Consider the following 26,482-nt stretch of genomic DNA (forward strand, 5'->3'; position numbering starts at 1 on the left):
TAGCTCCTGGTGTTAAATTTTCCTGGCTGTCAGCACATATCAATGTAAATCATAACCAAAACCACAAACATAATTAAAAGGCCCTTCCAGGGGGGAGGGGCAAGAGAACAAGGGCCGGTTCCAAGTATACCTTGCCAACCGCTTTTCAGATATCCAGTAAGTCTACTGATTTTTTAGTTGAAATTAAAATTTTTTAAATGTTTTCCAGAATATAGGCTGGAATATACTTGGAGAACAAAGAGAATTCTAAGTAAGAATATTTTCTTGCACTTTTAGGCAAAATAGCAAAGAAGCCTCCCAATAATTGTCTGACCTAAGAACCAGATGTCTGTCTAGCAACCTGACAGCTGGTGGAGGACACAGCAAAAAGGAAAAAACACATTAAGAATACTTATTTTCTCTTTCTTCCCAAAGAAAATTATAGAAGTGCCTACTTCTTATTTCTTCATGTTCTTTTCTGGGGAAGAAAAGGCCATATCAAAAAATATTTCCTAAAAACCTAAGGGCAACCACAGAGGCATGCTTCGAGTAAAATGCATTCATACATACATATATTTAAATCACATTCTTAAGGCACTGTTTACACATTTTTGACCAAACTCTCTGTGGCCAGGGTCATTCTACAAACCTGAATCCTACATTCTACAAACCTGAATTTTGGACTGTATAGAGACAATTTATTATTATAATTCCTTCCCATTCCACTTTTAAAAATAAAACATCAACTTAAAAATGCAAAATGCCTATGGATGCATGTGGGTATTCTATTAGTGTGTAGACCACACAGACACACACTTGAGAGGAACTTGGTGGCTAATACATCTTTTCAATCCATCTGGCATACTCCCCGCCCCCACCACTTCATCACCCTTTCCTGCAAGTGACCACGCACAGTAGATCTAAATTTGGCACATTTTAAGGTCAAGTGATGCAGCAAACAGAATTTGACCTCGAACAATATGCCTTTGTCCATTCACCCATCCTCGTAAATGTGCACACACTCCACATTTTGCTTGCTGCAAGTTCATAAATCTTCATCCCAGATTACTTATTTCTTCATCAAATACTTACAGAAAAGAAAAGACATCTGGATGTGTTTGTTCCTCCCCTCCAGCCCCCACACCTCCCCAACCCTTCAATACATACACACAGCTGTAAGAGCAAGGAGAGTGTTTTTAAAATTCCTTTGGTTCATGTAGGCACAGAATCTGAAGCAGCTCCAAAATGGACAACAAGTAAAAAAATACCAGTTTTCAAAAGTCTGTAATTATGTATTTACACAAATTACATAATCCTGTATGTATTTACATACAATTACAGATTATCAAGTAAATAACACAATGTTGTAGTGTTAATGAGATGAAATAGTATGAAAACACCATCAACGGAAGCCATTCATTTATCTACAAAACAGGACCTGGCAGAGCAGGTTCCCCAACACTGACCTGGCATGTCCTTCAGCACTGTTTGAGGACATTTGCATGACAGATGGAAAGGTGGTTCAGTCCATGCCGGGTAAGTCTTTTGACCGTGGTGCAAGTGTTGGCACCAACAAAATAGTGGTTTGGCTATCTGAGCATCTGTTTATGAAACTGGAACCACCCATTCCACAATGGCTCAGGGCTGCCATCCAAAAGGCTTTGGGTCTCTTACTACAAGAACCGGATGCAATCCTATAAACTGGAGATGACTCTACTGCCCGATAGGACAATGCCCACAACAAAACCCTGAGCCATCTACTCTCCCAGGAGGCCTATTTACATAAATTGCATAAGTCAATATTTATTTATTTACAGACCATTACAGTTTATATTATCAATTGCCAAAAGCATATAACATTTTGCTTTTCTTAAAAAAAAAAAAAAGGTACCAAAGCAAAATAACTCCAAAAGTAGACATTAAAGTAGCATTTTCTAGGAATGCATGGAGATTTGAGTCTTTTTCACAATTCTTTTTCCCTCTTTTAGACCAATTATCTGGAGTCTCGTGCTACTTTAAGATTACTTTTGGCTGTCTTCTAAAATCAATTTCTTCAGTGCTAAATATTATACCTATGGCATCCTAGAAACTTGATTCTTCCCTGTGGTCAAATGTTTAATTTTTTTTAGCAACGAAAAAAATTAAATGTCTTTTGGAAAAACTAAAGCCTGAATATGTGCACATTTTAGCAGCAGCAAAGGGTTAAATAATAAATAAGAACAGTACTTCTTAGAATTAAATGCAGTTCTGTTTAAAAAGTAAAAGGGGGGGGAAATCCCAAGAAAATAAATGAAGAGGACATTCTGATCCTTATCATAAATCAACTATTTTACAGTGCTTCTGTTCCCTCCCTCCAAGACAATTCTCAATCCCAAATATTAGACTTAGCTTCTCCTTAATGCACATCAGCAGGAGTGCATTACCCCATACTCCAGCTTGGACCATAGAAGGCTACGTGTATTTGCTCATGACAGTAAATCATGCGCTTCTCGTTCATAACAGCTTTAACTTGCCAGTGACATGCTTTTATTTTTCATAGAGAATGTGCATCCGAGCAAAACAAAATCAGAATATTAAATTTTAAAATTAGTTACATAAATCCCAACACATTTTTTTAACTGTCACTTTTAATTTCCCAATGTAACTGGCTAGAAAGTGTTATGTGTGGATGAGAATTTGTTATAAATTCCTTTTTTTTTTAAATATTGCTTTAAGAATTTGGCTCTTTTCACCTTAGTATATAGTAAGAAATAGTCTTCCTTGCCCAAGGGCAAGTTCCAAAATTATTGCTACCAAAGAAATACATATTCTTATGCTTTTCAGAATAAAATGTTATAAAAGCCTTGTAAAAGATATTCTATATAGTAACCTCCCCTCTAAAAAAATTGGGTGCTTGTGAAAACCATTTTTAAAAACAAAATAGTCAATGAGTATAATACTTTCCCCCTCATTGTCATTATTGATAAAGATTTATTGTTTTCATGTTGCAAGTTTTACTTGAAGGGGTGCTATTACCATGTAATTATGACATTCACACCGAAAGCAATTCTCTAAAAAAGATGTTACAATGACCCCTATGGTACGTGTATAATTTCATATTTGATAGCCAAGTGCACAAATAAAAACTTACAAGAATGATCCTGTTAATCTGACTCTTATTTCTTAAAAAAAGTCTGAGCTATGTATGCTTGCTTATTTTTTTCATTCCTTGCTTAAGAATTCTAAATCAGTACAATGTTTGATATTAGTCCTGTTGTTCTGGAGGTGGGCTAAAATAAAAAGCATAGTTATTGTTTAGCTTTGGTATATTTTGCAATAGACTTAAACAAGTAAGACATATACCAACCCTCATATTTTCCAACCATGAAGTTACAGTGATGGAGTCACTGATGAAAGAGGAAAATTACAGACACAGAATAAAAGGTTGAGACCCAGTTTATCTTTAATCCTCTGGGATAAGCTATGAAACAAGCAGTCTGAAGAGTGAATACTCAGTGTCATGAGCGATGTGCATAAGTTTACAATAATACGGGCACAAAATAGATTGTCACCTTTAGTACATTAGGGTCATTAGAATTTCTCATATCCATGCACTGTTATACCTACTTGCATGAATTACCACAGGTTCATAGCGGACTTTGCCATTTAATGCTTACAGAGCCTAAAGCTTCCAAAATGCCTATCTGGCCTGTACATATTTCATTAAAAATAAACTCTATATAATAAATAAATATATAAAATAAATAAAATGTTGCCTTTGGAATTTCTATAAATAAATTTAACTTTTTTTCTTTTTTTTTCTTTTTTTCGCCTTTTTTTCTTTCTTTTTTCTCTTTTTTTTTTTTCTTTTTTTTTTCTTTTTTTCTTTTTTAACTAAGAGGTCTTTGCTTTAAGTTCACTGGGATGATACCAGTGAGAATTAACTGAAAAAGTCTTTTAAGTAAGACTGTACCCTCCATGCCTTTGAAAAATGCAGCGTACCCTTGCACAGGCCACCAGCCAAAAATCCTGATGAGTCGAAGTATGGCAGCTGTGCTGATATAAGATGAAGTACAACTGATCAAAATTTAAAAGCGTGTCTATTTCCCAGCATGCATCAGGCCGTTGTCCTCTTTGCTTTCTGACTCTCCAGTTTCTCCTGCTATTCACCCACTCACACACTCACACCCCTCTCGGTCAGTCTCTCTCCCCTTATTTCACAATAAATCAAGCAAGTGGCCCTAGGCAGCCCTCCAGGAGGATCAGCCTTTAAGTGCAGAACAAAATCAGCATGTTCCCATCCAAGCTTCCATCATACATTATGCATGCGACAAAGTGTGGCAACAGTGGAGCTGAGGTGATGACACAGCTAATCAATAAGAACCCACCGCATGAAACCATTTATAGTGGTTACTTTTTTAAGGGCTCAAGTGAAGAAATTGTCTTTGTCAACTTTGGCTTAGAATATCCTTATATAGTTCAGGTACTTTGTCAGGATCCACTGGTCTAGGTAAAAAATGTGTGAATTTCTGGTGCCGTTTAGTCCTGGTCCCTTCTCTTGGAGTCCCGTCTTTATTTAATGCAACATAGTATCGCCTTCCAGTGTCCACGTGTTTATATAGATTCGATGAGTACGTGTTATACCAATTTTCTTCAAACTGTTCTCTGAATACACACTCTTGGGTTAGTTTTTCCTGTTAAAAAAATAAAAAGAAAATAAATACATTGCACGATTAGCTACTTTCTATATTAAAAGCAATATTCCATTTTGCACAGAGCAAGTTTGAGGATCTCTTATCCAAAATGCTTGGAAACCAGTAGTGTTTGGGATTTTTTATTTTCTTAGATTTTGGAATGTTTGCATATATTTAATGAGATATCTTGCATGTGGGATCCAAGTCTAAATACAAAATTCATGTATGCTTCAAATACACATGATACACATAGCCTAGTGATAATTTTATACAATATCTTTGTGAAAAAAAAGTTTCCTGGTATGGAATTTTCCACTTGTGGTGTTAGGTTGGTGCCCAAAAAATTTAAAATTTGGGAGCACTTCAGATTTTGAATTTCCAGATTAAGGATGCTCAACCTGTACCCTGATGAGAAAATACTGATTTCTAACTCGTTTAACCACTTCAATGCACTTTGCATAAACTGCTTAACTCTATCAATTTAATGACATTCTAAATTCTTATTCATAATGACTAAAGCAGAAAAGATTCTAAATATCTTCTAGTGAAACTTTTCTTCAGGCCAATTATTACACACAAAGTACAACTAAAATTCTGGGTCATTCCCATTTTTACTATAGCAATTATATGGTGACCACCTTTGCACCTTTGCACCTTTGCACTTAAATTTAGATAGAAGAGCCTCCTAACTTTAAAAAAAATTTAAAAAAAAAAACATGCTCAGGCATACAGATGCCCCAAAGAAAGCTATACTTATTCCTACATTTCCAAAGCAAAAAAAAAAATAAAATAAATTTAAATAAATGTCCCCTGTTTTCTTAAATATCTTGCATTTCCCTCCTCCTGAGCTATATGAAAGCCAGGGTCCCATTTTACTCCACATCCTGGGACTCCTCCAGCCACATCACTCATGGGCAGTAATGACCAGAAATAATATACATATCACATCCCAAAGCCACGAACACACTCTAGGCAGAAATGTGTATATTGAAGCTGGCCCTGGAGAAAGAAGGCAATGGGATTTATTGGCCTTTTTGCTCTTACTGTCATTCAACTGAAACTTTTAAAATCAATACTTTCCTAGATGATGCTTCAAAAAATACTGAAATGAATTTAAAGTGTCTACTTCGCTCTTGTCCTCCTGGCACCTTACATAAAAAGAAAACAAAAAACCTACATCTGCAGGCTCCACATCCATGCATTCAATCAACTACAGAACAAAAATACTTGAAATAAAGTCATATCTGTATTGAACATTTACACACTTTTTTTCTTGTCATTATTCCCTAAACAATATGGCATAACAACTATTAATACAGCATTTACATTGTATTAAGTACAGTAAGCTAACTAAAAATGATTTAAGGAAGATATGCAAAGGCTCTATGCAAATACTATGCCATTTGATAAAAGGGACTTGAGCATGGGCAGTCCTGGAACCAATCTCCTACAGATACCCAGGGACAACTTGTAATCAAACCCAGATAAGGGCATTTGGCATTCTTCCATTTCTGTCATTCAGACCCAGATGACAGACAGCAAATGTTACACATCACTAAAAAATATATGCCTTTTTCACATCCATATAGTTGAGAACATACATTAATACACTGAATTCATAGATATAAATTGAGTAGAATCTGTCACCTCCAATTGCTTGTAAAGTCAGTCAAGAGAGCAAAGAGAAGGGAAAGAATTTGACCAAATCAATCAACAAGTCCAATGTGAGGCCAGCTTCTGTGTTTCTTCCTTGACCCAGAGTCTTAAAATATAGTCCACGACTCCCAAGTGCCCACATGTCCTCAAGAGTGTTCTTCAAGTAGCCAAAAACACTGAGCAGGTTTGGGGTGGTGGTGGACTTCTGTTTTATTTTGTTTTGTTTTGTTGGTAATGAAGACTGAATCCAGGGCCTCGTGCATGCTAGGCAAACACTCTACCACTGAACTGCACTCCCGGCCCCCAGGTTTTTAACAAAATATTTCACTGGACAAACTTTTACTATGCAAGTTGAAACAGAGGAAAGCAAAAAAGAAAATCAATGCATCAGAGAAAGCCAAAAATGATGTGCAAACAGCTAACCAGGACTTACAGGGACAAAAATGAATTACAGAAAGTGAGCAGTTATCCATAGCTCCACTCACAATGTACTGCTTCCACTTAGGGATGGCCCCGAGAAACTCACTCTTTCAGGGGCCTGGGGATGCAGAGCAGAGAGCCCACCCTCCACCCCTGCCACATGTAAACCCAGAAGGGCCTCCTGGGGCAACACAACCACCTCCTGCACAAGAAAGACTGGGCTGAGCGTGATTATTTCTCCCTCATCTCTATTAAAACCCATGAAATAAAAAAAGTGTGCTGAAGCCATAGTGGCTATTTTAGTCTTTACTTCCATCTGCATAATAAATAGTCTCCTTGCAGGCAAGATTATTCCTGGCTAAAAAGGGCTGGTTTTAGTTTACTGTAATTTAAGGAAATTTTCTAAACAAATTGTGTTGCATTTATTTTTTTCATTAATAAAAGGGACCAAAGTATGGCATTGGCTTTCATTTCCACAAAGGACAAGAAAAAAAAATTAATTCAAATAAAGCTTTTTGTTTGTCTGTTTGTTTGAGCAGGAAATCTATCACCTGATAAGTATTACAATGTTTATTTTTTAAGTGAAGAATAATTCTTGCTCCTTTTGGAGCCATGAGTTAGGCACTAGTTTGTATTGCTTTTGCTTATAAGCACACCTCTACTAGCACAATGGTCTTTCCTGGGTCAGAAACAGATCCATGGTAAGTAACCTCCTGCTAGTTTACACAGTGGAGGAAAAACAGGCTTTGGAGTCAGAAGCCTATTCACCTCCCAGCTTCATCCCTCACTCACTGGAGGACATTTGTAATGGCTTATGTCACCTCTTCAAGTCTTAGTAGCTCATATTTAAAGTAGGATTAGATCAGGTTGGGCATCCCTGATCCAAAAATCCAAAACGCTCTGAGTTCCAAAACTTTTAGGATATCAAGTCATTACTCAAAATGTTTTAGATTTCAGAGTATCCAATTTTGAATTTTTTGATTAAAGATACTCAATGGGGTAAAAATCGTGGCAAATATTCCAAAATTCATTTAAAAAAAAAAACTATGAAATCTGAAACACTTCTGGTTCTAAGTATTTCAGATAAGGGATACATAATTGACACAGGGTTGTGACAAAGATGCAATCAGAAAACAGTGCTGAGCATAAAGAAAGCCCTCCATGAACAATGGTGTTGATACAACATTACATCATACCTCTTAGGAACAAACCTAGAAAACAGCTCGTGTGATTTCTCCAGTTAAATGCATGGGCAAGAAGGCCCAGATGTGAGGTGATTTGCCCTGGTCTATGCCACAGTATCATGTCATTATGATAATGAAGTCACTAGAGCAAGAAGTTTCCAGGAGCCCTACTTCAGCCACTGCACTGGATCCTTCTCATTTTTCACATCTCACTGAATAAGCCCTGTGGTTCCCATAGCCCCTCTCATTCATGAGATTCAGGATGCTGTTTCCCCAGGGGCAGTCATTAGGGAGGGTGGCACAGGGCTAGCGTTCACAGGCTATGTTCAGGAATGGGGTACTACAACTCTTCTTATATGTGCTTTCTTTTGTCTATACTCCAAAATGCAATTTTAAAAAATACTATTCATTTTGCAGGAGGAAGGACTAAGAAGAAGGCGGGGGCGGGCTGGGGGGGAGCATGAGAAGAATTCTACTGTGACAGAAGTATCAACCTCTAAAACTGGAACACAAGTGTGTTCTCAGTGCTTAAAAAAAGATTCTCATTGTATCTTTTTTTTTAAAAGAATATGAAAAACTCCTTTTAAAAGAAGGCAAGTAATCTAAGAAATGGAACTAACCTTTTCACTGCTCTGTTACCATAGCTCTAGTTTCTTAGCAGGCTATTTTAGCATCATTTATACATACATAATATAACTTTCTAGGCAACCCAGAAAATAAAGTGAATTATTTGATTATAAAACAATATAATCTACAGCCAGCATTTTTCATGATGGTTAGGAGTTCAATGGTCTTATTCACAGGAGGATTGTATAACTTCTGTTAAGTGAAATTATGCTGACATTACATTGTAAAACCACTGATACATTTCAGCTTCTGAAATTATACCAAGTATGTCACTCTGGTAAGCTTGCATACCCTGAAAATTAAAATTATCATTAAAAGTTAAAGACTGTGTTACTTTCCTGTACCATCCATGGATTTTAAATAGTTTCTTCCTCTTAGTTGAGACTATGTCATTATGTGATTTTTATTTTAGACAGAGTAGCAAGATTTACAAAATTAATCTCTAGCAATCACACTTCAGTACTAAGTGATGAAATCCTTACCTGAGGTGAATATGCTTAAAGCTATCCTTCTATTCCAAAATAATTTTTTAATTAAAAATAAATAGATAAAACTGGGGATGTAACTCAGTGGTACAGCACTTGCCCAGCATACACAAGTCCTTGGGTTCAATCCCAAAAACCACAAAAAAATAATAACAATATTAATTAATAATAAGTAGATGAATGCAAATTGGAACAGCAAAAATTGTATTAACCTATATTCTTATGTATGTGGAGGGAGTGTCTGCCTTCAAATAAACTATACACTTTAGAATTATAGCATTCAGATGTTTTAAAACTCACCATATGTTTTCAATGCAGACAGTTTATAGAGTATTCCACTATAAAGTGATCAATTCTTGTTTTATTGTATTTCCATGTTTTAAAATTTTTTTAGATTATTTAACTATAGCTGTTTATGGCATACCTATCTTTGAACTGTTGGATTATATCACTAGGATTGGGTGGAGAATGTGGATTTAATTCAAAAGTCTACTAAAGCTCATGCTTCGGAACAAAATCTGGTGAATGTTAGCAACTATGGAAACCTCTTTTCATTTTATATCATCAAATTCAGAGCAGTGGGAAAAACTGAAATTAAAACTTCAAAACTGTTACCATTCCTGTTAACACCAAAGTATGAGATAATAATGTGAAAATTATAGTATAGCCCAGAGAATGCTTAGGAATGTTATAAGACATAGACTTATATAGACACTAATTTAAAATACTAGACAATTCGAAAATGAGTGATCCACAAGGGCATTATTACACCCAATTCAAATGCCCATTTAAAAAATGAAATCAGAGTTGTTTAAAATTTGGAGACTCAGTAGGAATTCTCATTGCAAACATATAGACTTGTGATATGCTGCTATTTAAAAACATGATTTCCATATTAATAAATATAGGGCATAACTTTAACCATGCTATGCAAATGGTTGTGTTTATTCAACTCAACTTAAAATACTTGTTACCACAATATAAACTACTCTAACACATAAATTCATGATCAGCAACCATACAGACATTGACTTAATTTTAGAGTTCCCAAACATCTTCATAAGTTAATGACTTTGATGTAATCCTTCATTCTTGTATCTATTGTCTATTAGAGTCATGGTATTTAAACCTCCCTTAACCACAATTACTTGTCCAGATGTACTCTTCCTCATTAATAATCTAACAATGAAGCCTAGATGGGAGTTGTCGAGAAGAGCAAGGTGATTAAATATAATGACTAAAGGACCATTAATAAGAAGTCAGGTCTTTTAACTCTTCTCTCCAGGGATAAGTCCCTATCTAGAGAGAAAGCAACAAATATAGAAAGAAGAGGCAGGAGGACACTATTGATGATTTTTTTTTTTTTTAGAAGCTTCTCTCTAGATCCAACCTCTTTGCCCTCAACGTGCCTCCCTTGAAGTCCTGTTTTTCAAAACCTCCTCAAATCCCCCCAGATGGGCCTGCCTTAATACCTCTGTTCCTGGCCATTACAATTGCTTCTGGAACAGTAGAAACATCGTAATCCATGGCACTTGAATTGATGTAAACAAAACGAAGCAAAAAAGCAGGCAATTTTTCCATTTTTTCTCATCAAAATATATAGAATATTGGAGTGGAGGGGTGAGATTAACCAATGGGGACTAAGATACAATTGGATGGGACCAAGAAGTTCTGGTGTGTTATTGCACAACCAGGTAGTTATAGACAACAATATCATACTGTATATTTCAAAAATCTAGGACATATTTTCATGTTTTCATCATAAAATGTGATAAATGAGGAGATGGATATGTTTTAACCTGATTTAAACATCACAGAGGGCTGGGAATACAGCTCAGTGTAGAGTCCTTGCCTAGCATCCACCAGGCTCTGGGTTCAATTCCCAGCAAAATAGCACCACATAATAGACACTACAATACACATACACATATAAAAATATCTCATGGACCCCATAAGTACCATTTCTAGGTTTTTATGTATCAGTTAAAAAATAAATTTAAGTCAGGAACGGCAGTACCCATCTGTAGTCTCAGCAACTCTGGAGGCTGAGGCACAAGTTCAAGACCAGCCCAGGCAACACACACTAGGACCTCATCACAAAAACTAATTAACTAATTAATTAAAATAAAGTGTAATTTTTAATTTTTAAAATATATAATTTTTAAAACACTATATATCTGAAATTAAGAATTCCTCTCTTCTTTGCAATCTTAAAATTCCTGTGTGCTAAAAAAAAAATTAAAAACAAAAAATGCCTTCTCCCGAGAAGTTGGCTACTTCAGTACTTAGGGACTCAAAGATCAGGGCCCTGTCTACTCTAGGCACACACACAGGCGCGCGCGCACACACACACACGTATGCAGCAGGCTTACCAGCCATGTGGCAATAAATAAGCTGCCAAGGACAGACCCTGCCAAATAGGACAAGTGAGACAATTTAGAGGCCTTCCTTAGAAACTGCCTATTAAAATGCATCTTTGTTTAGCAAATCATATTCACTCATAAACTTTCTGTACATTTGCAGAGATGCATTTCCACAAGGAAAGAAAATCTTGCTCTAGGTATAACAGAATTCAAATTTGAAAAATTCAATATTTAAGGAATATTTGGCTTATGTTAATACATAGCCAATGTATATTTAATTTTTCCACAAACACACCTATAGAAAAACTGCATCAAATTTCTTTTAGGATATTAGAACACCAAGTTGGAAAAAATAAAATGTCATATTTCTTACTGAAGACTATTACCTGATAAGAGTAGTAATATTATTCAATGATCACTTAAAAATGTACATTGAAAATATGCAAACGCTATAAAAACTTCAAATTAAAATATTACTCAGTAAAAACTGACAGTAGAATGCTCATGAAGGGTCAGACTGACAATGGAAAAGTATAAAGCTAGAAGGCTGAGAGGTAAAATTAAAGATTCAAGAAGGATACCAGACAAAGACAACCACTCTATTTCCATGATAAGCACCACCTATTTTGAAAGGGGTGGAATCAAAAACGAAAAATTTTAGCAAAGACTTTCCATGATCAACAAAGCAGGTTAAATTCAGCATATGTTTGCAGAAATAAAATAAGAGAAATAAAAAGATTAACAAGTATAATGACTGTATAAATCCAAAGATAAATTTTAAAGAATCAAGATACACAGAATTTCCTTGGTAAAGGCATGCCAAGCTTCCAGAAACACGCACACATGGGTGTGAGCTGGCTAATATTCCTGAGCTTTAATTTCCTTCTCTGTAAAATTGGAAGAAATTTCCAAGGTCTTTTGCTGTTATTGCTGTTGTCATTCTTGTGCTAAAAACTGAACTTACAGCCTCCCCAAATTCAATGCATGACCTCTACCACTGAGCTACTCTCCCACCCTGGAAGGTCCTTTTAGTCAAAGACTCTAGTTAGTCAGTCTTGGAAACATCGAAATGTGGAAAGCAAAGTTATCCACAATAACTCTGGAAGGACATATTGAACAGGAAATGAAAAAAGAAACTGCTGCAGAGCTGGAAAACAGGGAAAGAAACCAAACAAAATGTGCTGCATCAGTTGCCCACTGCAGGCAGGAGAGCCAGCAGGTCAGAACTGCAGACTAAATCCAGGCTTCCAGAAGCAGTCAAGAGAATGAGGTTGCTATTCCAAGGAGGAAAGGACAAGGAAGAAGGCAGCCACTGTGTCACAAGGGCCCTCCAGCTTTCTCCCTGGGAGAACATTTGGAGGATACACTCCTAATTTCTGTTACTGCTTTCTCACATTTGGAGGCTTGCCACATCCTCTTCCCAACATTGGCCTTAAGAACATGGCCCACGAAGGCCTCTCTGACCAATGAATCCTACCAACACTATACCAATATAATGAACTGTCCTAAAAGAATTGACTGGAACAGGGATGGGGTTGTAGTTCAGTGGCAGAGCACTTGCCTCGCATGTGTAGGCAGTGGGTTCAATCCTCAGCACCACATAATAATAAATAACTAAAATAAAAGGTACTGTACCATCTACAACTAAAAAATTTTTAAAAAAAGCATTTACTGGAAGAAAAATCCAAATCCTATATGAAAACAAAAAGTCAGTAGTGGGTAGAATACTCAAATCTGAGTGGAAAGTTGGACATGTGCACAAGGCAAAGAAATAATGTACAACACCAAAAAGAAATAATGCCAGGCTCCCTGGGGCATTATTTGATATTTCCAAAGGACTCTTGAATTTCTTAAACACCTCCAGCCATTGCTTATGTCCCCCTGATACCTCCATCTCTACTCAACCCATAGAGAACTCCTAAATCAGACTGTCCCTACCACCCTCCCCTTCTCCTTGGGTTCCCAACTTTTAGCTCCCAATATACTCATGTCAGCACAGATTTCTCCATAACCAAACCCTTCTTCCCAGCCCCACCATGTGATAAATGGTCCTTCCTCTCCTCAACACTGATGTGACTGTGTCTAATTCTCTTTGGGCCCCTCTCTCTGCTAGATTACACCATCCTACTTCCAGTGCTAATCAGAGCTAACATGATCCATTATTCATTCTATTCCACCAGTACACCAAATGTATATGCTGACAGGGGCCTCTTTAGAAAGTGCCTTAGCCCGGTATGATGGCACATGCCTATAATGCCAGCAGCTCAGGAGACTGAGGCAGGAGTATCACAAATTCAAGGCCAGACTCAGCAACTCATTGAGGCCCTGTCTCAAAATTTAAAATAAAATAAAAAGGACTGGGGATGTGGCTCAGTGGTTAAGCCCCAGTGGTTCAATCCTTGGTACCAAAAAATAAATTAAAAAGTGCCTTAACCCAGAAAACTGATTCTGGAAGGGGGCATTCTAGGTACAGTGACAGCCTCATGCATTAATTAACATATAAATATTAAATAATAATAATAATTATAACAAAATAAATGATATTCATAATAAAAGAAACTTCTTTAGCTAAGTAGATAAATAATAATGAGCTAAATATGAAAATAAACTATGGCACATCAACCTTAATAATAATCTTGATAAATTAGGTTGACATTTTATAATTTGAGAGATGCCATATTTTTATCTGTAAGAAAATTTTTATTTTCAGAGACTGCATCATGAGTCAACTTCAGAATTCAAACTTGCAAAAAAAAAGAAAGAAAAGAAAAGAAACAAAACATCAGTCTATCTGTCACACAGTAAAAGCTATCAGAGGTCTCATCTGTGTGTGCAGCATCTCTGTCACTGCCACAGGTACCCATGAAGAACGCTAAAGGGGACTGGGGAAGTGGCTCAAGCGGTAGCGCACTCGCCTGGCATGCGTGAAAACTAAAAAATAAATATTGAAAAATTCTCTCTCTCTCTCTCTCTCTCTCTCTCTCTCTCTCTCTTTAAAAAAAAAAAGAAAAAAGAAAGAAAGAACGCTAAAGGAATGAGCACAGGCCGAGTAGCCTGTGAGCCAGCACTGTGCTGGTCACTTTACAGGCATCAGCTCCTCCAGTCCTCACAGCAACGCTATGAAGTCCCTGTTATCAGCCATTTTATAGTCTCAGCTCAGAAAATTTGATTGCCCTAAGTTGCATGGCAAGTGGGCTTGATAGAGCTGAGGTTCTAACCCATTACTTCCACTACTCCACGCTTTATCTCCAAGCTCAAACTGTTCAGAATACAAAGATAGAGGAGATCCTTCCATCAAAACACAGAAAACTGAAAAAACCAACTTGAAAGATAGAGAACAAAAAGGAATATGAGTTAATATGACCAGTTTAAAAAAAAAAAGTATCTGAAATACAAGGCATTTGTGTAGAAAAAAGAAAGAATAAAGAAAAAGGGAGGGAGAAAAGAGAAGGGGTCAGGAAAACAGAAACCTAGAGCTTCCAGCAGACAGCAGACTATGTGAGAACACACGACATGACTCCGCAGCCCATAGGCAAAAATAATTCAGTGCTACAACAAAGCAATCTCATTAAGCATTATCAGGAGAAGGATGTTTTTCGCATGACCTTGGCAAGTCTGTTCTTAGAATACTGCCTTGCGTTTTGGGCCACTTCATTACAAAGGAAATGCAAACTTAAATGGAGATTTCAATGAAGAACTTTAAAAAAAATTAAGAGTAAATCAACTTATGTCAGGATTTTAAGCATTTATGGAAAGTGGGAAAGAAGAAAGCTCTGAGCATGTCTCTCCCACTTAACACCGTAGCCTCTTAATCCTCAGAGGGAAGCCTATGCTGCAGGAATGCAGGCTTTTTTTTTTTTTTTTATTTTCCCAGCTGGTTGTCATGATGTGGCTGAGGCGCACCAGGCCAGCAGGCCGATAAATGATGTTTCTTCACAAGTTCAAGTCAGAAGGAAGTAGGAGGGACAATGTGGCCAGGTCACTGCTGAAGATGCCCCAGGGCCCTGGCTCCCAATTGATTCTAGTGGGGCCAGCTTTTTTGTGAGGCTCAAAGGCCCCTCCCAGGCTAGGTCACAGAACAACATAGTGGCAACATCTCCTGAGTAGCTGATGATGCTGACAGGGGAAGACCCTCCAAATGTCAACAAAGATGCCTCTGGCAGCGGCTGAGATGAACAGAAGTAGGGTCAAGATGAACTAGGGCACAACCAACAACCCCATATTTCTAAACCATGTAGTAAAGTCGCCTTCTCTACTGATGAGCTTTTTTCTCTGCAAGAACACCAGCTTGTTTCTGTCCATCTCCTCTGAGTGATCCTAATATTCTCTCCTACTCCTAGGTTTAAGTTCTATCCTGCAAGCTCTGAGCCCCTTTTTTACATAATTCTAATATTTATTGCGCCAAATTATAATTCTTGGTTTACATGTCTGACTCTCCCAACAAAGTTGAAAATTCTTTCTGAATCAGTTCTAAAATTATCCACAAGAGGAGGTATATTTGCTTTTGTAGGTAGAGTCAATTCTCATTACTCATTGTAGTTAAATTCTATAAAATCTCCCAGAACACTGAACCAATGCTCCCAGAGGAAATACAGGGTTAGGTTTCTGTGAGCCTCTAGTCATAACATTTTTGTCAAACTATCAATACATAACCTTATTTCATGTGTGTTTCTATTTAAGAATAACTTACTTAACACGTATTATCAATTCATTAACATCAAATTTACAGCCAACATCACCTAACTAATGATTGAACAAAGCTTTCTCATGCATAAGATACATGAATTTGCTCCACAAGATACATTTTAACCTTTTCTTGCTTTTAGTTAACACTACACAGCATATCAGCTCTATGCTGGGGATGTTTTATATGGCAATATCACCAAGAAAAGGCACAAAATATGAAATACATGGTACTAAATACATCCCCAAAAGGACCCTGTTTACCTGAGACAAGAAGGCAGAGCTTGGCCTTCTTTGACCTGAGCTGGGAATATGCATGTGAAAGACTCATTTTTTTTCTCACTTCCCTGCACATGTCCACAAACCACCATGAAGTGAAACAAATATTAATTTGGGGGTTATAATCAGATTTTAGCAACTAGGTAAATTCACAAACACAGAATCTACAAATATGAGGATCAACTGTATTTTCAGCACCTACTAAGGTACCTGGCATGTATTAATGATGGATGATCGATAATGGTTGTTAACTTTGTGAAAGCAAGCAAGAAAGAGTGAGTGCATGAGTGTGCAAGTAAGCATGCAAATGAACTGTGAAGACTGTAAGTGTGTGAACAGCTGAGAGAGTATATGAGCAAGTAAGCATGTGAACAGAAATTTGTGTGTACGAGTGAAAAATGGGTGAGTGTACAAGAACGGGTATGAGTGAATGTGCAATTGAGTGTTTCAGTGCGTAACAGACTAGAAAATGCATCCAGTCTTCACCCTCACTCTGACTCAGGCTGTCCAACAGCACAGCTCAAGAACTAAGGAAGATGCTCAATGACCAAAAACATTCTGAGACTGAGGCCCCAATTGAGGGGTAGCTTAGGGTTCTGTGTGGCTAACAATTTATTCTGAGAAAACGGGTGACCCTGGAGAACTGAGTGGTAAGAGGAAGTGGATGACAAGGAGTTCCTTCCAAGAAGGCAAGTGGGGTCAAAGGAAGGTAGGAAGAGTTTAGGGGCCATAGGGTTGTTCTTCTATTGTCCTTAACATTGTTGTCTCCAAGTTGTACTCATAGTCCCCGTACACACTGATTGGACTTCCAGCATGTGCACTTTAGGCTCAGAACTCAGGGAAGCAGGGTCAGCTCTGCCAATAAACCACAGAAATGAAACTTCCATTGCATAAACCCACTGCTCTTTTCAAATACATACACCAAACTATTCAGAAATTAATTAATCTTATAGTGTTCATGATTTCATAGAAGCTATTTCCACAATGCACGTTTTCAATCAAAAATATTTATAATTATTAAAATGTGGGGCTAACAAAAACATACATTGAAGAAAAGATAACCTCTTCAACAAATGGTTCTAGGAAAACTGGAAATCCAAATGCAACAAAGTGAAATTAAACCCCTATCTCTCACCATGCATAAAACTCAACTCAAAGTGGATCAAGGACCTAGGAATTAAACCAGAAACCCTGAGTCTAACAGGAGAAAAAGTAGGCCCTAATCTCCATCATGTGGGATTAGGCCCCCAAATTCCAAAATAAGACTCCTATAGCACAAGGATTAAAATCAAGAATCAATAAGTAGGATGAGTTCAAACTAAAAAGTTTATTCTCAGCAAAAGAAACAACCAGTGAGGTGAATAGAGAGCCTACAGAATAGGAGCAAAGCTTTACCCCCTCACACATCAGATAGAGCACTAATCTCTAGTGTATATAAAGAATTCAGAAAGCTAAATACCAAAAACAAATAACCCAATCAATAAATGGGCCAACGACCTGAACAAACACTTCTCAGGAGATGATATACAATCAATCAACAAATATATAAAAAAGTCATCATCTCTAGCAATTAGAGAAATGCAAATCAAAACTACTCTAAGATATCATCTCACTCCAGTCAGAATGGCAGCTATTATGAAGACAAACAACAATAAGTATTAGCGAGGATATGGGGGGAAAGGTACATTCATACATTGCTGGTAGGACTGTAAATTGGTGCAGCCAATATGGAAAGCAGCATGGAGATTTCCTGGAAAATTGGAAATGGAACCACCATTTGACCCAGCTATCCCTCTCCTTGGTCTATACCCAAAGGACTTAAAAACAGCATACTACAGGGACACAGCCACATCAATGTTTACAGCAGCACAATTCACAATAGCTAAACTGTGGAGCCAACCTAGATGCCCTTCAGTAGATGAATGAATAAAAAAATGTGGCATATATACATAATGGAAGATTACTCAGCAATAAAAGAGAATCAAATCATGGCATTTGCAGTTAAATGGATGAAGTTAGAGAAGATAATGCTAAATGAAGCTAGCCAATCCCAAAAAAACAAATGCCAAATGTTTTCTCTGATATAAGGAGGCTGGTTCATAGTGGGGTAGGGAGAGGGATTATGGAGGGATAGAGGAACTCTAGATAGGGCAGAGGGGTGGAAGGGGAAGGGAGGAAGCATGGGGTTAGAAATGATGGTGGAATGTGATGGACATCATTATCCAAAGTACATGTATGAAGACACAAATTGGTGTGAATATACTTTGTATACAACCAGACATATGAAAAATTGTGCTCTATATGTGTAATATAAATTATAATGCATTTCACTGTCATATATAACAAATTAGAATTTAAAAATTCATTAAAAAAATTGTGGGGCTAACATTTTTTTATCCAAAAGGATCCCTTTTACTCAAATTGGTCAGGAACTAAAGGATATACGTTAACTCTTCATCTCAAAACTACCTACTTACAAATCAGGTACTAAAAATCCAGGGTCAGTCTTATCTTCTTTTTATTAAAAATAAAGATAAAGAAAAGAAAGAAGTAATTGTCTCACTGACAATCCATTTGCTCATTCAATACTTTTTAAGTATCAAATGTATGCAAGACTGTTTTAAGTACTGGCAGTACCTTGGGAAACTAAAACTAAACTAGAGCCCTGGCTTTCCAGAGCTTAAGCTTTAGGAAATGGACAGCTTGAATACTCGTCTGATTTGGGGCTTCCTGAAATCTTCCTCTCAAGTTTCTCTCATCAGGAATCTGTGGCAGGGACTGAGACAGAAGGATTCCTGAAAATGCAGCAGAACAGAGCAAGGAACTTGAGTGGCACTGAGAGTGGTCAGAGAGCGGAGCCAGGATCATATGTGAAAGCTGCACCTGTCACCAAGAATTCTGCTGCAGATTCCTGAGCCTGAAGAAAGATCAGTCCTGAGTATGCTCCCTGGAACCCCAAGCCATTCTTCAAAATCTCTCATGAACAATCCTAAATCCTTCCCAGGCTGGGGATATAGCTCAATGGTAGAGTACCTGCCTAGCATACTTGGGGCCCTGGGTTCCATTCCCAACAATAAACCAAAAAAAACAAAACTAAAACACAAAAACTAAATCCTTCTTAACTCTTGAGAAATTTGTAGACCTGAGTTCTATGATTTGATCATACTAACTTGGCTTTTTTTAAGTGTGCCTCAATCAGTGTTGCTACTCTACTCAATCATGTTGCTACTCTATTCACAATGTAAACCTAAAATTAAATCAATAAAAACTTTACAAAAAAGATAATTTTCCACTCACTAAAAACCATAAGTCTAGATGTGAAGGAAAAATGAACCACTAAATAAAAACTAAGTCACTAGAAATTTTTAAAAATCCTTCAAAATCTGTGAAAGGAATACTGAAATCTTGCTCCACTATATGGTTAATTCTGGTGTGTGTGTGTGTGTGTGTGTGTGTGTGTATTTCACAAAAATGAATGGTCACTCTTAACATGCATATGTATCAGAAAAAAATTCTTTATTTACCTATGTTCAAATCCTGATTTGTCACTTGCTATCTATGTGTGACCTTAAGTCACCAAACTATTAAAATCTCACTTCCCTCATTTCTAAAATAAGAACATTATATGAACTAAATTATATAGAAGATACTCTACTGAGGTGCTGCCGCCCTCTTTTATCATCTAAAAATTGTTATCTAATCCTTTGAAAACTGACCATGCACTTATGAAATGTAAAGCAATGCTCTATTACCCAAAATGTCTGTTGAAAACCACACATTTCCAGAGCATGCCTGATATCAGGTTGGTTACTCAAAAAATGTTCCTCCTTATTTCCTTCATAGGAACTGCATTCCTTGGAGATTCTGTACAGGACATGTCAAAACACCTCCCATGAAAGCAATCTGAACTGTGCCACCACAATTACAAATTATCAAACTTAGTGGTGACTCGCCATTTTGGTAGGGTATCCTGATCCATGAATACACAAGGCTGTTCTGCTGTTCAAAAGTTGCTCAGGATTGCCCCTGCAGAGCAACTGACAGAGTAAAGCTCTTGGTCCAACATTCCCCAACCCTTCCTTCTGCCCAGAGCTTCACATCTACAACCATGTTTTCTAATACTGGCATCTGCAGATCCCTAGAGGACAAATGACATGATCCATGGAGCCTCAAGTTCTCAACAAGAATGTTTTCACTTTATCCTTTCACTGCAGTGAAAAAGTAAAGGAACTGCTTCAAGAATATTCAGGATTCTACAGATGAACATCTCATGACCCACGTACTACCACTGAAGAGTGTATAGTCAGCCCTCTGCATTTATGAATTCCATATCTGTGAATTCAACCAACCAAGAAACAAAAATTCAGGGAAAAAACTGGATCTATACTAAAACATACAGATTTTGTTTTTTGTTATTATTTTCTCAACAATATAGTATAATAATTGTTTACATAGTATTTATATGGTGTTAGGTATTAAGTCATCTAGGGATGATTTAAAATCAAATACAGGTGCTGGGGTTGTGGCTCAGTGGCAGAGTATTTGCCTCGCACATATGAGGCACTAGGTTCGATTCTTAGCACCACATAAAAATAAATAAACAAAAATATTGTGTCCATGTATAACTAAAAAAATTGAAAATAAATAAAATCAAATACAATGCCATTTTATATAAGGGACTCAAACATGAAAGGATTTGGGTATTCAAGGGGAATCCTGGAACCATGGATACAGAGGGGCTACTGTGCTGGGGTTTAAAATTACTTTCAGTACTAAAATAGTGATACTTATACCATCAGCAGTAATGGGAAAAGAAAAAGACATACTTAGTCTACAGGTTTAGGACAAGTGAAGACCAGATGACATCATTTGATCTCACAGTAATTCAAATAGGAAGAAGTTGGGAGGAGCACAGAATCATCTCTAGATGTTGTAAAGAACAGGCATGCTAAGCTCAAACAAGGCTGAACCACAGCTGGCAGGACCATATTGACAATGAGACAACATCTTAGTTTCAAGTAACACATTCATCACATTAAACCAACTATGCCAATTTAAATTTTATCAGTCTTATAGTTTAGCTTGAATTTTAATATAAATACGATTTGAATTATAGTTGTCAAGGAGGTGTGAGTATAAGGAATTCAGATCTAGTCTCATTTTTGCATATATTCAAATAACAAAATAAGTTAAGTCAATATAGAATCCTAAGGATCTGAGATTCAATCAATCACCATTGATGGACTCTATATCCACAGATCCAATAAATCAATCACAGATAAAATGAAAAATTACATCTATACTGAACACATACAGACTTTTTTTTCCTGTTATTATTCCCTAAACAACACAACTATTTACACAGCTTTACATTGCATCAGGTATCATAAGTCATCTAGACATTGATTTGAAGTCTAAGGAAGGATGTTTGTGGGTAGGTTTTCTGAAAAATACTACACTATTTTTTTAAGGGACATAGCATCCACATATTTTGGTAATATTCATGGTGTATCCTGGAACCAATACCCTGCAGATACCAAAAAAAAACTGTACTTTATTTTTTTTTTGGTTATTGTTGTTTTGTTTTTTCTTTTAAAGAAGTTAATATTCTTCAATTCTGAAACAGATAGATCCACAGGGTTCCTCCCACCTACCCCACAATATGGAAAAAACAAGCAAAGAACTTCTGAAGCTGATATAGCTCTACCCCAAAAAAGACAACTGCCCCAACTAATATATGTATTAAAAGAAAGTTTGTGTGCATTAGAAACACAGGCAAACATTGGTTACTGATTAGACAGATTCATATAAAACAAACCTACTAGTAACACCTGTTTAGCAAGCACAAGTATCAGAATGATGGTAGGAACGGTTGCAAGGCATAGCTCTGAGACTGAAAGAACTAAGCCTGAGTCCTGTGCAGCTATTCTGAGCCTTTGAGCAAGTTAGGTGACCTCTCTCATTTTCAATTTGGTAGTGGAATGAGATAACTCTTAGAAAAATACCTGGACTTTACAAGCATACAACTACAGAGTACACAGTGCTTTCACTGCATGATGCTCAAATACAGCAGACTGTGTGTGTACGTGGTTCAGGACTGGTTGAATAATTGGGTCAATGAACATTTACCATGTGCCAACTGCACATAAAGCGCATGCTGAGCCTCTGGGAAATAGAAAGATTACAAAGACAGACATTCTGACTCCAAAATCTTCATCTAATGGGAGAGACCAACAAGAATTAAAATTCCTGGGAGAATAAAATCAAGTTCTGTGAAGGGATACAAACAAGAGATGCTAGCACTTCCCAATCTGTGGGCTCTCTTCTGGAATCATTTTTGCAGATTTTACACTCCACGTTTCTACATCATCACAATTTTAGTGATTGCTATCTTTTTTAAGAAAACATTAAATACCTTTCATTAAGTTCAAACTTCTTGGAGATTTTTTTCACACCATTCTTTTTTTTTTCTTTCTGCATTTTTTTATCGGTGCAATATAGTTGTACATAATATTTGTACATGCATACAATATAACATGGAATTTTTTAATGAGACATTTATTATAGCTATTTATTTTTGATGTTTTAAAGTATCTGGATAATGTGATAATTTAGATTAAGCTACTAAAAGTAACTTTCTGAGTCATATCTCCAGTCTCTTTGCTACAAACAAAAGGGACATATATAAACCTGATTGTCTGATACTCTAATTCTCTGAGTGGGCACGTGTATCTGTGTGCATGCACACACGCATACATGTGTGTTATGGGCCCTATCTTGTCTTCCCTTCCTTTACTGAGTCTCCTATTCATCTCTCAAAGCCCACTTTAAATGTTACCCACACAAATTTCCCAAGCAGTTCTTTAAACACTCCTCTGGGTTCCCTACAGTGGACTACAATGAATTTCACACTGCACTGAATTATTGGTAAATATGTTTCTCCCAACAAATTTTGAGATATCTGTTTCATACTTATATTTTACTTACTATGCTAGACATGAGGTAGATATGAATGTCTGTGAAATAAATAACATACGAATGAATAAATGGATTGATAACTTGACATAAGAATACAATAATCAAACTACACCCCAGAGTTAGAATTATTTAGGTTTTCCTAATCAAATTATGATACATAATTAGCAATATCGTTGTTCCTGTTTACACATTCTAATAGGATATCAGAATCCTACCTATTTTCTAAAAAGTATCATTTGTTCACTCTGTCCTTTTAGATTGACTCTCAAAGTGAACTTGGGGTCCAAAAGAAAAGCTACACAGATGAAACAGTAAATTAATATTAAAATGCAAAAGTACATTTTAAATGAATTTCTGCTACACTGACACATTAATTTACTTTATAAAACTGATTCCTATTCCCCCAAATCTCTTATTTACTTTCTTTTATAATGAAATCAGTCTTTTCAAAGTTCTTTTAGCATTTTAAAACAAAGTATCACTTCAGTGTACTGAGCTTATGGAATGTCACATAGATAAGAATTTCTTAAGATCCAAATTTTAGTGTATAGTAAGAGAATGATCACATCTTTCTTTTCTTTTCTTCTCTCAATCTCATCAAGTAAAAATGAGATATTTTTATCACTCTTTATTCCCACTACCACACCAGTGATAACTGCAAACCCAGTAGAAAACGAGATTCTCGCCCCAGCAGAATAAGGTCTCCTCCTCAATCTCCCCCTCACCTGCATAAGGTAGAGACCAAAGGGAAGTAACCTGCAGCCCAGGAAGCTTACCTCCCAGCTCTACACAAAAGAATATGGTAAAAAGAATCTCATTGCATAGACATTCAGGGTACACAAAAATCATCATGGGTGAGGCACATAAGACTCTCTAGTAAAGCCTAAAAAATCCAAACTATAGAATTCTTGAGCTCCATCCAGAATGGAAAGTCACATCCCAGATGTCTAACTCAAGCTCATCATCTCAGATTAGAAAAATAAGGGCCCACTGCCTGCTATAGGAGCAGACACAGAATGAGAATTCAACCATACTCTTGCCACTACCCTATCTTCTCTCCAGCTCAGCCATGTCCCCCTCGGGCTACACACATCAGGGACAACATAGACACAGTCCAATTAAAAATAGGAGTGGAAGACAGTGATTCTTCATTCAACTGGAGTTCTTAATACACACTGACCACATAAGCAGAGATACACTGAGGTCCATGCCTATATATCTAATGAGGTATTGAAATAAACCACAATTTTTAATTAATTTTACTCCCATGAGCATTTATTAAACACCTACGATGGACAAGGGCCCTTGATATTTATTAGATAATACTAAGAACAAAAATGTGATCCACACCCTTTAGATCCATTAGTGGATACAAAAATTCATTTGGCAATACTATAAATTATACTGTTTCCAATATAATCATGGAAATATAAACAATGTATTACTGGGACCTGGAGGAAAACACAAGAAATGCTAACCAGAATAACTCGGGCTAGAGTTAGGGATGTGATGGAGGCTTTGCAAAAGAGGTGACATTTTCACTGAATCTTAAAAGGTGCTGCTTCATCAAGCAGAGAAGGGATTAGAAAGGCATTCCAGAGAAAGGGATTACCTTGACCATGTGTACTTGTCTGATTGCATGACATATTTGGAGAACATCAAATAGACTCAAATTATGTGGGGAAATGGTTACAAGAGATGATTCTAACAATGCAGATCCGGAGGAAAAATGGTTTATGAAAAGTATTGAATGCTATGCTAAACAATGTGAGCCTTATCTTTCCAAGGCAAGTATTGGAAGGGCTCTCCATGGAGAAGAGACATTTATATCTGAATATTGAAGGTAATTCTGCCATTAATGTGGAGAATGAATTAAAGATGACAGATATTAGATACAGAGAAGCAGCCAAAAGTATGTTATGTTTTCACAAAGAAATTATAATATGGAAAAGTGTCTCTCAGAGCACAGTTTCCTCAAGAGCAATTTCCAAGTCTGATGTTACTCTTTCACATGAAAAGGTATGTTGTTTCAAAAACACATATAGAAGAAAAGCCATTTTGCCTTTTCTTGGATTCCCTCCTTTGTCCAGCTGGGATTGTCAACTAGTGATGTGGCCACATAGCAAGGCACCTGCCTAACCTCTAACCATACACTTTTTGTGCACAAAAGCTCTAAACAAGGCTGTCAGGATTCACAGAAAATCTAACAAGACAGTTTGTATCCCCAAACAACATGCAAGATGGTGTTCTCCAAATTTCTACCTCCTGGGTGCCAGTTCCTGCAATATTGTCGCTGGTATTGGGTCCACATTCAATGTACTTCTTACCCTGCTCTAAGCACTGCCATTAATGACAGCATACACAAGCAAGAGGGCAGCCATATGAGGGCAGCCATATGGTTTATGAAAAGTATTAAATGCTTTGCTAATGCAGAAAACCACTGAAGTAATCCAGATAGGGAGATGAGGCTCCACCCAGTCAACATTCCTACAGGCAACTTGCCTGAATACAAAATTAGATGTGCTCTTCTTGTCGACCAATAAGCCACAGGAGTCTGAATCATGCCGGTGATTTCATCTGACAGGCTGGTCAACTCTCAATTGGTGAGAATAAATATTCCAACAGATAATACAGATAATACAGCCCCTACTTGGATTTTCTCACTCATCATATCCTTTAAAAATGTTTACTTTGATGAATGTTTTATAAAATAATATAACATATGAACTATAGTTTTATATATAGTTTTGAATAAATTTATATGTATATGTTGAGATACATAGTCAAAATAGCATCATTTGATGGGGTATGCATACAAAAAAAAAACAAGTTTGATGGGTTATGTGATCAGAAAAGTTTGAAGACCATTTTGATAAGCCCATAGCCCTTCCATCCACTTAAGGATAGAATTTCTGCTCTTAAAAAATATTTTATTGAATTGAACTGGGATCAACTGAATTAAATCCACATTACATACCTAAAAGTGAAATAATTGAGGGCATGAAAAAAGGAAAGCATCATTTTATATTTTTTAAGTTTAAAAGCTTCCTTCATCTTATATCTCATATATCTTTCTTTGTACTTGAAAGTGCAGACAAAAAGCCATTTAGGAAATGAATGTTTGCCTAAACCAAAAACTATGTTTAAAAATCTAA

General features: G+C 36.7%; 1 protein-coding gene across 4 annotated transcripts in view; it reads right to left on the minus strand.

Annotated features, from left to right (window-relative positions):
* Positions 1 to 1,284: 1,284 nt before the first annotated feature.
* The window catches only part of FGF9 (fibroblast growth factor 9), a 36,387-nt gene continuing 11,189 nt past the window's right edge, over positions 1,285 to 26,482 (minus strand). For all 4 annotated transcript variants that reach the window (XM_081311117.1, XM_081311118.1, XM_081311119.1 and 1 more), the window contains exon 3: positions 1,285 to 4,652. In XM_081311117.1, coding sequence (XP_081167243.1) covers positions 4,407 to 4,652 — 246 coding nt within the window. In that variant the 3' untranslated portion in view covers positions 1,285 to 4,406. The remainder of the gene's footprint in view (positions 4,653 to 26,482) is intronic.

Source organism: Spermophilus citellus (genome assembly GCF_964194105.1).
Source record: "Spermophilus citellus genome assembly, chromosome: 1".
Lineage (NCBI taxonomy): Eukaryota > Metazoa > Chordata > Mammalia > Rodentia > Sciuridae > Spermophilus > Spermophilus citellus.